The 14,634-nt window shown below is 44.0% G+C and overlaps 1 protein-coding gene across 2 annotated transcripts in view; it reads right to left on the minus strand.

Moving 5' to 3' along the window:
* The window catches only part of RBM28 (RNA binding motif protein 28), a 29,365-nt gene extending 18,594 nt beyond the window's left edge, over nt 1–10,771 (minus strand). The window contains exons 1-9 of one of the 2 annotated variants that reach the window (XM_042923884.1): nt 10,562–10,771; nt 6,523–6,681; nt 6,116–6,210; nt 5,620–5,695; nt 5,019–5,111; nt 3,844–3,915; nt 2,867–3,017; nt 2,562–2,704; nt 371–443 (exon numbers count right to left, since the gene is read on the minus strand). In XM_042923884.1, the coding sequence (XP_042779818.1) occupies nt 371–443; nt 2,562–2,704; nt 2,867–3,017; nt 3,844–3,915; nt 5,019–5,111; nt 5,620–5,695; nt 6,116–6,210; nt 6,523–6,681; nt 10,562–10,679 (980 nt within the window). In that variant the 5' untranslated portion in view covers nt 10,680–10,771. Of the gene's footprint in view, nt 1–370; nt 444–2,561; nt 2,726–2,866; nt 3,018–3,843; nt 3,916–5,018; nt 5,112–5,619; nt 5,696–6,115; nt 6,211–6,522; nt 6,682–10,561 lie in introns of both variants that reach the window. The other variant, XM_042923881.1, reaches the window with a different exon arrangement.
* Between the last annotated feature and the right edge of the window lie 3,863 nt (nt 10,772–14,634).

Raw genomic sequence — 14,634 nt, forward strand, 5'->3', positions numbered from 1 at the left:
TATATAGTTCTGGTTCTCATAAATTCTCACTGTTGGCTATATTCCTAGGGCCCGATATATTAACGGTCTTAGAGGCATCTGATTTTCTGGCTTACCTAGAAGAACTAGTACAAAAAAAAAAAAAAAAACAAAAAAGAGTGGGGCACCTGGCTGGCTCAGTTGGTAGACCATGCAACCCTTGATCTCAGGGTTGTGCATTCAAGCCCCAAGGTGGGTGTAGAGATTACTCAAAAATAAAATCTTTAAAAAAAATGGAGAGAGAAAGAAAGAAAGAAAGAAAGAAAGAAAGAAAGAAAGAAAGAAAGAAAGAAAGAAAGAAAAAATCTGTGCAGACAACATAAACAGCAGTTCTCAAGGTACAAAAGCATACCTGATAAAAACGGTCTTCCCTTCATTCACATCAGAGGGTAACTTCCTCTTCTTTTTCTTTGAGACTTGTACATCTAAAGTAAAAAAAAAAAAAAAAAAAAACACAACAAACTGAAAAAGACTTAGTGCCACCCACATGACAAGGGGTTACTCCACAGATATATAAAAATCTTGCATAAACGAATAAGAAAAAATCTAGTTAAAAGTGAACAAAGAATATACAACAAAACACTTGAAAAGATGCTCAAACTTACTCTCATAGCACAAGAAATAAGATGCTATTTTTCATTCCAACAGATTAGCAGAAACCAAAAAAACTAATGAAATCCAATGTGGTAAGGGTGTGGGGAAAAAGACATTCATACATACTATCGTGACTGTATAAACATTTAGAATATTTGAAGAGAAAAAAATACACATTCACATACACAAGGATACACTATATTGGATGTGCGTGCTCACACACATTTTTCCTTACAAAGGTATTAAATAGATACACAAGAAACATTTAATATTGGGTGTCTCCAGAGAGGGGCCCTAAGTGGCTGGGTACAAGGGAGACTCACTGATTTTGAAAATAGACATATATGCTTACATATACATAGAAAACTTCTGAAACAATGTGAAAGAAACAACAGTGGTTACTCTGAGGGACTCTTGGGGGATTGGTGAGAAACTTTTTTTTCAATTTGAGAGAGAGAGCATATGCATGAGTGGAGGAGGGACAGAGGGAGGAAGAGAGGGACAAGGGGACAGGAAGAAGGAGAGAGGGGGAGATGGGTTGAGGGAGAAGGAGAGGAGAGAGAGGGAAAGGGAGAGAGAAAGAGAGGGAAACGGAGGAGAGGAGGAGAGGGAGAGAGGGGGAGAGAGGGGGAGAGAGGGGGAGAGAGGGGGAGAGAGGGGGAGAGAGGGAGAAAGAGAGGGGGAGAGAGGGGGGAGAGAGGGGGAGAGAGGGGGAGAGAGGGGGAGAGAGGGGGGGAGAGAGGGGGAGAGAGGGGGAGAGAGGGGGAGAGAGGGGGAGAGAGGGGGAGAGAGGGGGAGAGAGGGGGAGAGAGGGGGAGAGAGGGGGAGAGAGGGGGAGAGGGGGAGAGAGAACTTCAAGCAGGCTGCACACTCAACATAGAGCCCAATGTGGGGCTCAATCCCACGACCCTGGGATGATGACTCGAGCTGAAATCAAGAGTCGGATGCTCACCCAACTGAGCCACCCAGGTGTCCCAAGAACATTTTACTTTCTATATTACACCCTTCTGCACTTTCTTTTTTAATTTTCTGCATTATGTATTGGCCCAATAATTTTTTCAAGGTAAAGAATGGTACGAGATAGATGAACGTGGCTGTTGAATGCGAGGTCTCATAGTCCCCTCAGTATACAAGCTTCTTTGATTCTAAGGTGTCTACCATTCTCTCCTCATGGAAAAAGCTTATTTCCTCAATTTTTTATATGGCCAAACCAACATGCCAGACTTAACCTAAGGAACCAGTTATTGGCCATTCCTTATTCCGTAATGACCTGTCCTCCTTCAATAAACAAGTTGAGTTTTACCCAACATTCTTTATAAAGGTAGCCACAGGGTTTGATAGCAGTTTTACAAAATGCCCCAAGAGGCCCTTTATCCCCATCTTAACTCCTGAAAGTTGTCTAAAATCCACCTCGGTGTCAGGACACAATATCCTGCTGATTCAGTTATTCACTCACCTTGGAGAAGCAAGAGAGGTAGTACCTCAGCATTAAGCCAGCTTTTAAGTTCCCTGGGAATCTTCACCCTCAAACATCGTGCCAAACGTATTTAAAAATCAAAACAAGAACTTTAGAAGGATTATCAGGTATCCTTTTTAGCACATCTGACAGAACATAAATTAGGATCCTATTTAAAAAGAGGCCTGCGCTGAACTGTTGCACATTTCTCAGTGACTGATTTCACTTTATTAAAAAAAAATTTTTTGTAATGTTTATTTTTGAGAGAGAGTGAGAGACAAAGCGTGAGGCAGGGGCAGAGAGAGGAAGACAGAATCCAAAGCAGGCTCCAGGCCCCTGAGCTGTCAGCACGGAGCCTGACGCGGGGCTTGAACTCAAGGACCATGGGATCGTGACCCGAGCCCAAGTCGGACACTTAACCAATTGAGCCACCCGGGCGCCCCTCGGTAACTGATTTTCAGTGCAAAGTTGTCTACAAAGATCCCAGGCAAACCTTCATCCTCTTGCTGTTCACTGTCGGTGTCACTCTCAGCCAGTTCGTCTCCATCATCAACGCTATCGCTTTCCTCCAGGTCGCTGTCCTCGTCAGAATGATCCTCCTCGCTGCTCTCTACAGTTGGGGCCTTCTTGATGGCTCTGCAATGGCACAGTTCAGAACTGACAGGGTTAGGATCTAATCCCATCCAACTTCATGACACGCGTCACCACTGCGGTGACGGGGGCAGGGAAGACATCATGCTCCTCCCAGAGACAATCCTAAATCGTCCTCCATTATCTCCAATGAGCTGAGCTGCTTACTTCTTTGGAATTTGTGTAGGCTTGGTCACCCTTGCTTCTTTATTGTCCTCCCCCTCCTCCTCCTCATCTTCTTCCTCTTCTGTACCATCCTCTTCTTCCCTGCCATTCTCTTTACTTAATTCCTGATGTTTAGGTCCAAGCCTCTTCTCACCTACACATGGAAGTAAAGAAAATTAGGAATTCACTTAGTATCCAAAACAAGGTTATTTGGACAAGAGTAACTAACACCCCAAGTTCCTAGTTCCTCGGGACTAGGGCTAGGACCTTAAGTGCCATTTTCCCCCAGTATTTTTCTTACTGTATATGAGAGAAAGCATGAGGGAAAAAAGCTAAAACAACAAGAACCCCTCATCACAAAGACTGCCTGGAAGCCTGTCCCATTCATCAGAAGCCTGAGGGAAAATCAGACTCAGAAGGAGAAAAGCAGCCACTGAGACTCCACAAACAGCCTGCCATCGTGCACCACAGCCGGCAGGGTGCTCACCGTGGAGTCCAGGCATCAACTTTAATCTCGGTGAGTTCTGTTCTCTGAGCTCCTGGTGGCTTAAAAGCCAACTGTTTTCTAAGTAAAACTTAAGTTGTAAGTCTCCCTATTCATAATATTCCATCACCCTCTATTATGAGAAGTTGGGAAAAGAGAGCCAGCAGAGGGGAAAATGAACTCAGGCCCCACTCCTCACTCACGTTCACACCCAGGGGTGGGCTTAGATTCAAATGATCCTATGTTTTGAGACTAGATCACCAGATGGCACAACACGAATCAATAAACAGCTCTACGCTCATTTCTGAGCCTGTAGAATTCAGAGTTTTTCTTAATCCTCAGTCTCATTCTTTCCGTTAATCTTGTGCTTTTGGTATCTTTCACCCAAAATTCTGACAGACTAGCAGGTTCCCTTATAATTTTACCGTAGGTAGAGTTGTTTCCATACTCACCTCAGGACATACAATCCCTCCTGCCCACCACCACTCCATCTTACCTGGTGCAGAGGCAGACTGTGTATTTTTATATTTATCCTTTGCCACGGCCCAATCCACAGCCACTGTCCGCCCTGTCAGACAGAAAAGTAGCGTCAGAAAGGTCTTCCTCTTTTTAACATCTCTTACAAATGACTTCCTATTCATCAAAGACATCACCAAAGATGGCCCAAGTCCTGCCAACCAGTCAGAAAGATGGAACCAAAACAGACAAAGAAACTGCTGATTCAGAGAATGTTCGTCCTAAAATAAAGCTCAGAGTAGCCTATCCTTTTTAAACCTTAAGCTTTTATTTTTTTTGTGATGTTTGTTTATTTTTGAGAAAAAGAAACATAAGAGTACAAGCAGGGGAGGACCAGAGAGGGAGACACAGAATCCGAAGCAGGCTGCAGGCTCTGAGCTGTCAGCACAGAGCCCAATGCGGGGCTCAAACTCAAGAACTATGCGATGATGACCTGAGCTGAAGTCAGACATTTAACTGACTGAGCCACCCAGGTGCCCCTAAACTTTAAGCTTTTTATCAATAAGCAGTTATTTCACCTTTCTATACAACCACTGCACCTGGGATGAGAGAGTAAAAAAGTAAAGAAAGAAAGAATGGGAACAGTGCTTACAGTTAGACAAGTTTCCAGTTAGACTAAGCAAGAGGCAAAACAAATATCTGGAATAATCTGCAATCTACACAGAAGTTACCAAGTCTGTCAGAATTTTGGGTGAAAGATACCCAAAGCACAAGCTTAACAGAAAGTTACCAAGTCTCTAAGCCAAGCCCTTCTTTAGTACCTGGTAAATGAACACCCCGAGTGGCCTCACAGTCTGTTTAACAGCCCACAGGTGCTGAATAGTGATCATGACACAGAGGGAGAAATCTGCAAATCCCACATCCCCTAGACAGCAACCAGCATCTATCAGTGATTATTTCAGGGACATTTTTTCCATTAAGGATTTAAATGCACACTCATAACCAAATAAAGACAAGTGAATAATGTCATGGGTTCTTTCAAGTTGAACCCTAAGATCAAGCACTAGGAATATTTCACCAAAACAGCTTCTATATTAGCAGTAAGACTCTCAACAAATCAAACACCTTTTGAAAATGTAGAAAGTGGGTTACTGTGCTAATTCCACCCAAACACCAGAAATATCTGGGTGAACAGTATGGGTATAAAAAACTTACCTTTTATCTCTTTCATGTTCATGCTTTTGAGAGCTTTTCCTGCTTCTAGGAGGTTTTTGAACTGGACAAAAGCAAAACCACGCATCTTTCCATCTGTGTGCAGATGTACAAAGAAGTTAGAGGCAGCAGGTGAGGAGCCAACAAACACCAGGAAGGACACTACAGCAACCAGGGCTGGAAAGATGGCCCAAGTCCTGCCAACCAGTCAGCCCCGAAGCAATAGCTAATGTCCTCCTGCTGAGTATACCCTGGCTCAAGCTTGGGGAGAGCCATGCATTTCCCTAAACTATAACTTGTCTTCTAAAACCAGTTCTAATCTAACTAAAAATCCCATCCAGGAAATAAGCACTATTTTTGAGTTTTTGCTGTGTCAAGCACGGTGCCTGATACTATATATATATATATATATATGTATATATATATATATACATATATATATATACATATATATACATCTCCTATCATCTGGGGCTCACAGAGAGTATGACGTGAACCTTGTATTTCTATTTCAAATAGTGGTTAGTTCAAGGGTGAAATGGAAAAAGACCATTACGTTACGTCATCTTAATCTAACTCACAACAAATGATGGCGTGCTAGTACCTGGCTTCCTGGGGATGCTTACTTCCAGGACAGCTCCATATTGAGCAAACACCGTTCTCAGGTCATCTTCTGAACACTGACACCAAAAGTGAAGAAAAAGAGATATTATCACAGAAAATAAACATGAAACATCAACCATTAAATTAGTCCATGACAAAGAGCTTGAATATTTTTACTTTTACTTTTGAGACTAGGACATAAAACATCTCTAAACAGAAGCCATCTTGCTTTGTACCTAATAGACAAAGAGGACAGATATCAAAGAGCTCTTCCTCCCTCCTCCCTATCTCAGCAGTAGTGTCCCAAAAGGAAGGCATCTTCACACTTACTATCCTTAATTAGTCCTTATTTATACAGGCCCATTTTCTGTATTCAACAAGGCTACGATTCATTCCCAGAAGGAATTATGTCCAATTAGACCATCCTGGTGAAGAGTTCAACCAATGAGCACCAACAGCCTCCAGAACAGGTAGTGTTAGTTTTCTCTGTCACTCACCTTAAAGCTTAGGTTCCGAATAATTAACCTGGCTTTCTTATCAGCTACTTTGGGTTTTTTTGGCTTCAGCTCCTTCTTTGTGGACTCTGACTTTTCTAAAAAATAAGAGGCAACAGAATAAGTCTGTGATCCCAAACCACTCATCTCTAGGCCCAGAACATCACAGGAAAGAAGCTATTAGCAAAAGATGACATTTCCCACAGGACTAAGTATGGCAACACCCAGGACCACCAGATTTCCAAAGTTAGAGTTAAATAAAAGACAAAAATGAGCAATAAAATATATTAGATGATTTTGGACATCAAAGGGAAATTTAGGAAGCTTTCAAAGCAGAAGCTATCCCCCCAACCACCCACCTCTTCTTCCTCACCCTAAGGGAAAATTCCTTTAAGTTACTAGAAACTCACCATTTTCCCCCTTTTCCTTGGACTTCTTCCTCAGTTTCTTCTTGGCAACAGTCACGTTGATCTTACAGCCTTCAAAGGTGGTAATCTCCTTGAGGGCCCTCTGAACATCTTCCAGCATAGAAAAAGTGACATAGCCAAAGCCTCGACATGCCTTACTTCCTGAACAGTAGGGGAAAGGGACAGAACTGTAAGCCAAGAGCCCTAAACCATTAAATTGGCAATGCCCTAAACTAGCAGATACTGTCAGGCCATCCCATTTATTAGTTTGCCAAAATTCTCAGGAGGGACAAAAATGAGATTGGCATCCGTGGCCCCTTCCCCACTTTGCTCAGAAATTGTCAGGCTTCCTCTTCTAATTTGGTGCCTTCACTATTAGCCTCTCTTCTTCTTCCTTTTCTGACCATCTTGAGAATATGGAGGGCCCATGATATCTATTACATCCCCAGTGAAGAACTCAACCTCAAATAGAATGGAACATCACCAGAGAAGGTGGGAAAGGGAAGTATGGCAGCTTTGAAAACTACAATATAATTATGCAGATCAGAAATTAATGCCTGAGGCCCTGACAAAAGAACCTCAATAAACAATAAGCATTGCTTTGGGAGCCTGAAGATACTATTACCATTATTACCAAGCCTTAGCAATCAATATCAAATCTAACCTTTTTCAAACTAGCTGTAAATCTCTTAACTCATTTTTATCTTCAGAACCACACTAAGGTAGGTAAAGTGAATACTATCATCCCTTCTTTCCAAATAAATAACTTAAGATGGAGGAAAGTAAGTGAACTGGCTAACGCACTAGGGTGTTAGTAGCTGAGTGAATTCCTCATGACTAGCCCCATGTTCTTTCCATGGGACTCCACCAATATCAAGGCCACAGAGAAGAATATTAGGACCAACCAGATGAATAGTTGCAAATAAAAACTGTAACCCACCTTTGCCCTTTCTGGTTTGCTTTTTCTTGATAACATTTTTATGTACTAAAATGTTAAGTCATTTACTGCATCAAAAAGGAAAAAGACAGACCAAGTAGTCCGCCTATGACCCAAAGAAGAAATACATGCTCTGCTTCTTTTTGAACTACACTCGAACCTACTTCAAGGTAGAAGCCCTCAAACACAGGATGTTGATCCACATATACTGGTTAAAGCTGACACTTTGCATTAGGAAAGCATACTGTGATTTGGAGATTGGTGTCTTTTTTCTTGGGACTCCTTCTCACAAAAGCCTGCCCACTCAAAGTCAGAAAATTAGAACAAGAAAAATCAGGGCTCTTCCTGATCAAAGACAAAGCAGCTTAAATGTAAAGCAGTTCAGTACCAAAATAAAAGTATGTGCTCACAACATATTTGCACAAAGCATCATATTTTACAACCATCCTGTAAAATTATTCCCATCTTAAAGAGGTGAAGTCACCTCTACTAAGACCTCGTCCCACCCACCCCAACCCCCACTCCTTGTTCCCATCCCATTAAGTACAACACTCTTTCCAACACATCTTGCCTATCTGGACAGAAAAATACATACTATTTTAAACAGGGAATAAAGCTTTGTATTTCTTAAGATTTAGACCACATACACAGAATACAAGGTAAGGTTATACTCTGTCTAAATTCTGAGGACACAAAAGAGAATTCCCATTCAATGGCCTGTTCTTCCCTGGGACAGAACCACCAAGCACTGGACAGTTTGACAACCACAGTAATGAATGTAACTTAGAGTAGAACCCAGTACACATATGCCTTTTTTATATAAAACCAAAGGGATGCCTGGCTAGGTCAGCTGGTGGAGCGTGTGACTCTTGATCTTGGGGTTGTTAAGTTGGAGCCCCACACTGGGTGTAGAGATTACTTAAAAATAAAATCCTAAAAACAAAAACAAAAAAGTTTTATGAATACTAACCCTTTACCACGTATAGATACACTCTAAAAAAATTATTGACCCACTCAAGACCCACTAACGAGGAATGATCTGCAGTTGAAGAAACACTGCTGTTGAGCCCTCTCATCTCTCACTCACCCATATCTATGCTTAAAATGACAAAGAAACAGGCAGGTGTCATAGCTTGTAGAGCAATCAGAGCCATGTCGACAATCCTAACTCTTACCTCTGTTACTAACAAAACAGAAGTTAATGATGGAGGGTTATTAGCACACAAGTTAGCCTATCTACTCACATACTCAGATACCACGGGGGGAAACAGGGATCCTCAAAACGCCAGTTTCCACCAGTTGTTCTGCTGCAAGGCAAAGAAGCAGCCACTTACAGAGACTGACTGATGACTTAGAAGGGAGTGAAATTTAACATCAGGTGCCTATCAAGTGTCCCCTGAAGTCTAGGTTAAGAAGAAGGAATGCTTCTACAATTAAAACCCTTACAATTCTTCCTCCTTCCAATACATGCCAACCCTTTCTCCTAGTGATGCGATGAGCAGCACACAGAGTATAAGCCATGTAGCAGTATTCCACAAATAAGCAAATATCCCCAGTGGCTCAAGCCAAAAATCTTGGGAGTCAGACTTAACTCCTCTTTTTCTCATACCCCACATCTCATCCATCAGCAAATCCTCTCGGTTCTACCTTTGAAAATATCCATGTTCCAATCACTTTTTGCCACCTCCACTGCTACCATCCTGGTCCAACACACCGTATTTCTTACCTGGACTGCAAGAGGCTAATGTTTGGTCTCCCTGCTTTTGTCCTTTTCTCCAATGGCGGCCTCAGAGGATCTTTCAAAATGTAAGCCAGATCATAGTTACTGCTCCCTATCCAAAACTAGTAGTTTCTGGTATCAGAGTAAAAGCCAAAGTCCTCCAAAATCTTTACAATAGGTCCTACATGATCTGGTACCCTAGAATCTCATCTCCTAATTCTCTTACCTTCACTCACTTATTCTGTCATCCTGCTCTTGCTGCTATTTCTTCAATATACCAGGAGTAGTCCTCTTTAGTATCCTTGAGCTTAGTGTTTCCTCTGCCTAGACTCCTCCTCCCGGACAGACACATGTTCACTCCTTCATCTCAGGCAGGCCTTCCCTGGCTACTCTATCTATAGATAACTGTCATTTCTCACCCACCAACCCTCCCCCCCCACACACGCTCACCAACACAGAGACTCCTTATCGTTATTTTTCTCCTTCGTATTTACCACCATTATCACTATATATATATATATTTTTTTTTTTAATGTTTATTTATTTTTGAGAGAGACAACACAAGCAGAGGCAGAGAGAGAGGGAGACAGAATCCAAAGCAGGCTCCAAGCTCTGAGCTGCCAAGCACAGAGCCCAACTCGGGGCTCGAACCCTCAAACAGTGAGATCATGACCTGAACCAAAGTCAGACGCTTAACCGACTGAGCCACCCAGGCGCCTGTATCACTATATGTTTTGCCTATTTGTTTATGGCTGTCTTCTCCATCTTGAAGACTTAAGAGCAAGTTTTTTGGCTTGTTTTGGGGCACTGCTGTATCCTAATGACCTACAACAGTGCCTAGTACACAGAAGACATTCGAAAAATATTTACTGAATAAATGAGTAAATGAATAACATACTAGTTAGGAGCTTCGGGTCTCATGATCAAATTCTGGATCCGTTACTTACAAGCTGTATGAACTTAAAGTTAGCAAATTTCCCCAAGCCCCAGACTCCTGTCTGTAAAATGAGGTTAAGACTGTCCACCCAAGACTACTGAGAAAATTAAACGAGATTAACACGAGTGGAATTCAGCACCGTGCCTGGCACTCAGTTGACTCTCAACAAGGTTCATTAAAAGTTAACTATTACATTGTTACCAAATGAGACAGCATGTGTGAGCGCGCATAATAAACGGAAAGCGCTTTGTAAACCTAAGGCAATGCCTTGACTTTCAGAATCGGGCCTCCATGGACTCTTCCAGAGCCGAGTCAGTTTAAAAAAGCAGCTCAATCCCCCTTCCCTTCTCATTGGGGCGGGTCAAGAATTCTACGGCTCGCTGATGTCCTCGCCGGGATCCCGCTCCCAGGAACCCCAGCCCTAGCCTCAGCAGCCCCGCCCCCTTACCTTTCTCAGTCACCACGAAGCACTGCTTCACCGGCCCCACTTGACTGAACAGCTCCTCCAGCTGCTCACTGCGGGCCGAGGGCGGCAGGCGGCCTACAAACAGGGTCAGCCCCGCCATGAGGCTGGGAAACGAAGGCGCGCGAGACCACAAGCAAACCAGGCCCGCGCACGCGAGTCAAGCAGCCGGCTTTAGCAGGCCGACCACGCCAACCTGCCCGGAGATTCCGGAAGTGCTCGTCATTCAAAAGAGTCCGGAGGAAAACATGGTGGGAGGGGAGAAAAAACGTTCCGGAATGAAGAAAAAAAAAAAAAAAAGGTGCCGCCCAGGAGCGGAGCTTCTTGAGCGGGTCTCCACCCCTAGTCCCAGTACTTTCGCCCCGTCCCCTGCACCCTGGGCTACTGTAGGGAACATGAATCGCTAGCTCCTACCCAGTTTATTTATTTTGTTGTTGTTGTTGTTGTTGTTGTTGTTGTTGTTTAAGAGAGAGAGACAGAGTGTGAGCATGGGAGGGCAGAGAGAGAGGAGACACAGAATAGGAAGCAGGCTCCAGGCTCTGAGCTGTCAGCACAGAGCCCTACACGGGGCTCGAACTCACAAACCATGAGATCATGACCTGAGCTGAAGTCTGACTCTCAACCGACTGAGCGACCCAGGCGTCCCTCTCCTACCCAGTTTAAAATCTCACTTCCAGGATTATGGATCCCAAAGTACCACGGCAGGCAGAGGAAGTCGTTTTTTTGCTCAAGGCCTTACATATATTGGCTATTTAATAAATACTTTCTTTAGGGGCACCTGGGTGGCTCAGTCGGTTGAGCATCCGACTTCAGCTCAGGTCATGATCTCTCATGTTTGTGAGTTTGAGCCCCGCTTCGGGCTCTGTGCTGACAGCTCAGAGCCTGAAGCCTGCTTTGGATTCTGTGTCCCGCCCCTCACCTGCTTGTGCTCTCTCTCTCCCTCAAAAATAAATAAACATTAAAAATTTAAAAATAAATAAATGCTTTCTTTCGTGCCACCACAGACTCCCAGATTATGTGTAAAAAATGCAACCAGAATGCACATAGATGCACACATCAAACACATTATTCGAACAATTCTCATTCTCAGAGAATATGAGACATCTGTCACATTATAACAGATAACTATAACCGTGCCAATGACAAACAAAATATAGCTGCCAAAGCACACACACACACAGATCACACACAATCATTCTTTCAATAAATATTTACTGAGCTCCTACTATGTGCCAGGCACTAAGGATAAAATGGGTGAGCTAAAAAAAAAAAGAGAGAGAGAGAGAGAGAGAGAGAGAGAGAGTCCCTGCTCTCATGGAGAATCAAGTCTAGTAGGGGTAGACAGACATTCATTTAAAAACTTTACAAATAAATCATAGCATGCACGCTACAAGATAACATGGGAACATACCCAAAGCAAACATAACACATACACGTAGACCCAGAAGGCAGGTCCTCCCAGAGACAGGAGAAGACCTTCCCTCAGGTCAGCTTATGGGTCAGACCCAAGGCTGAGGGATCTTACTGACCAGTGGGAGATCTGGGTGCCCCTAGAACCTGGAAGGCAGAGACTATTTGCCATTTCACTGGGTTCGGGAACCAACCTGTGTGCAAGACTGCAGTACCCTGCAGGACATCCAGCTGAGAAAATGCACTTTTTCAATAATGGTTTTTATTTTATTTTATTTTTTTAATGTTTATTTATTTTTGAGAGGGGGGGAGGGGCAGACAGAGAGGGGAGACAGAGGATCCAAAGTGGGCTCCGCGCTGACAGCAGAAAGCCTGATGTGGGGCTGGAACCCATGAACTGGGAGATCATGACCTGAGCCAAATTCGAACGCTTAGCTTAACCCGCAGAGCCACCCAGGCACCCCTCGGTAATTACTTTTAAGTGGTATAATCTGAACACACGGTAGGTAGAAAATTCAAAAAGTACAGTGAAAAGTAAGTTTCCCTTTCTCTTCAAACCCCATTTGCTTTCAATACATTTTGGATAGATGGGATGACTGATTGATGGTAATGGCAGGGTGGGGGGAGGGGAGAACACTTAACTTTAGATTTATGAAGCTATGGGGTGCCTGGGTGGCTCAGTCGGTTGGGCGTCCAACTTCAGCTCAGGTCATGATCTCATAGTTCCTGAGTTCAAGCCCCACACTGGGCTCTGTGCTGACAGCTCAGAGCCTGGAGCCCGCTTCGGATTCTGTGTCTCCCTCTGTCTCTCTACCCCTCTCCCGCTCATGCTCTGTCTCTGTCTCAAAAATCAATAAACATTTAAAAAAAATTAAAAAGATTTATGAAGCCCCAGCTCCAAGTAAATAGTGTATGCTCAAAAGAAAACACCAGTTATTTTTAAACACGTAACTCAAGAGACGAAGTACTCAAATACAAAACAGATTTTTAAGGCTGTGGGGTTAATCCTATCCAGGATGAACAGAAACAAATAGACAAAAGAAGTAAGGTGGGTCATTGAAATAAAGTTGGTTTGGGATTCCACATTCCTCCCTCTTCTTTTCTCCTCCTCTTCTGCCCACTCACCACTTTAGAAATCAAAATTCTATCCCCAAAAACTAAACTGCAAGCTTCAGGGTTCTAGCTATAGGAAAGACTTCCCAGTGCTGGCTGCAGTATACACAGGGTAAAGAACCCTTAGAGGGCTGTTCCATCATCCCTTTGGGCTACCCCTACAGTGCTGTTTTATTATTTTATTATTATTTTTTTAAGTTTATTTATTTTTGAGAGACAGAGAAGAGAGAAACACAGAATCCAAAGCAGGCTCCAAGCTGTCAGCACAGAGCTCAACGCGGGGCTCGAACCCACAAACCACCGCAGGATCATGACTCAAGCCGAAGCGGGCACCCAACCGACTGAGCCACCCAGGGCACCCAACCGACTGAGCCACCCAGGCGCCCCCCCTACAGTGCTGTTTTAAATGAGTGCTGTCTCACTCAGACCATCCTTAGAGAACAAAACAAAACTGTGTGCCTGTGTCCAACAGGGGGCAGCAGCCACTCACAATGCGGAGGACTTCTCTGTCCCCAAAGGAGTACATCAATTTCAGATACCCAGTTTCCGACCTGGCCCCCCCACCCCCATCTCAGGCTTCCAGCCTCAACCTCAGCCCCTCCCCTCCTACCCATTCACATCTGGGAGGCCACGTGGTGCTTCAGTCAGGAATATTTGCTCATCCATCTACCCAGGACACACGCAGGGTTCTTTATTAAATAGCAGGAATTGTGGTGCCCTGCACCACATCAGCAATGTGGCTTCCAGGGGAAATAAATTGTTGGCTTCTCTCTCATCCATCACTGTGCAGGAGCCCGGAAAGGAAGGAAGAAAGGCCTGGGCTGTGCTCTCTCCCAGCCAGCCTCTCCCAGGCCCCATCCCTCTGGTTCCCTTCCCCCTTGCAAGCCAAACCTTCATATAATACCACTTACTTCTTGTTCTTAGCACCTCTCACAGCTGTAGTTAGTGCTATTGTAATTATTTATATGGTTGGCTCTTTTATTTAATACTTTATTTTTAAGTAATCTCTACACCCAACGTGGGGCTTGAACTTAAAATCTCAAGATCAAGAGTCACATGCCCTACCGACTGAGCCACCCAGGTGCCCTTATGATTAGTTCTTCAACGTCTGCCTTCCCCCAAAGGCCTTCAGGTTCGTAAGTTCAGGGCTGGTGTCCACCTCGTTCACCTCTGTCTCTTCAGCACCTAGCACGTTGTAAGCATTCAATAAAATGTTTTAAAGACATTGAGTAAACAAGGGTGAGTCTGTCTCTCAGTCCCCTGCACTGCTAAGAACTGAAGCTGAGGGGTGTACGCATTAGGATCTACCTGGGCTCCTCTGGGAAACCTGCTTTGGGTAAGGGCTGAGGCATGGGACAAAAGGGAAGGGTTGTCTCACCAAAGTATTGGCCTCTATACAAAGTCGAAGGGCTGAGGTCATTCTTGTTGAGGAAAAGCAAAGAAGTTGGAGCTCGTGAACACTGAGCTATATCCCTCCTCCTTGTCTCACCAGCCCCATTCAGAGCCTCCAGACAGAAAAGGAGTGGGTGTATGGA

Source organism: Panthera leo, chromosome A2, assembly GCF_018350215.1.
Source record: "Panthera leo isolate Ple1 chromosome A2, P.leo_Ple1_pat1.1, whole genome shotgun sequence".
Classification (NCBI taxonomy): Eukaryota; Metazoa; Chordata; class Mammalia; order Carnivora; family Felidae; genus Panthera; species Panthera leo.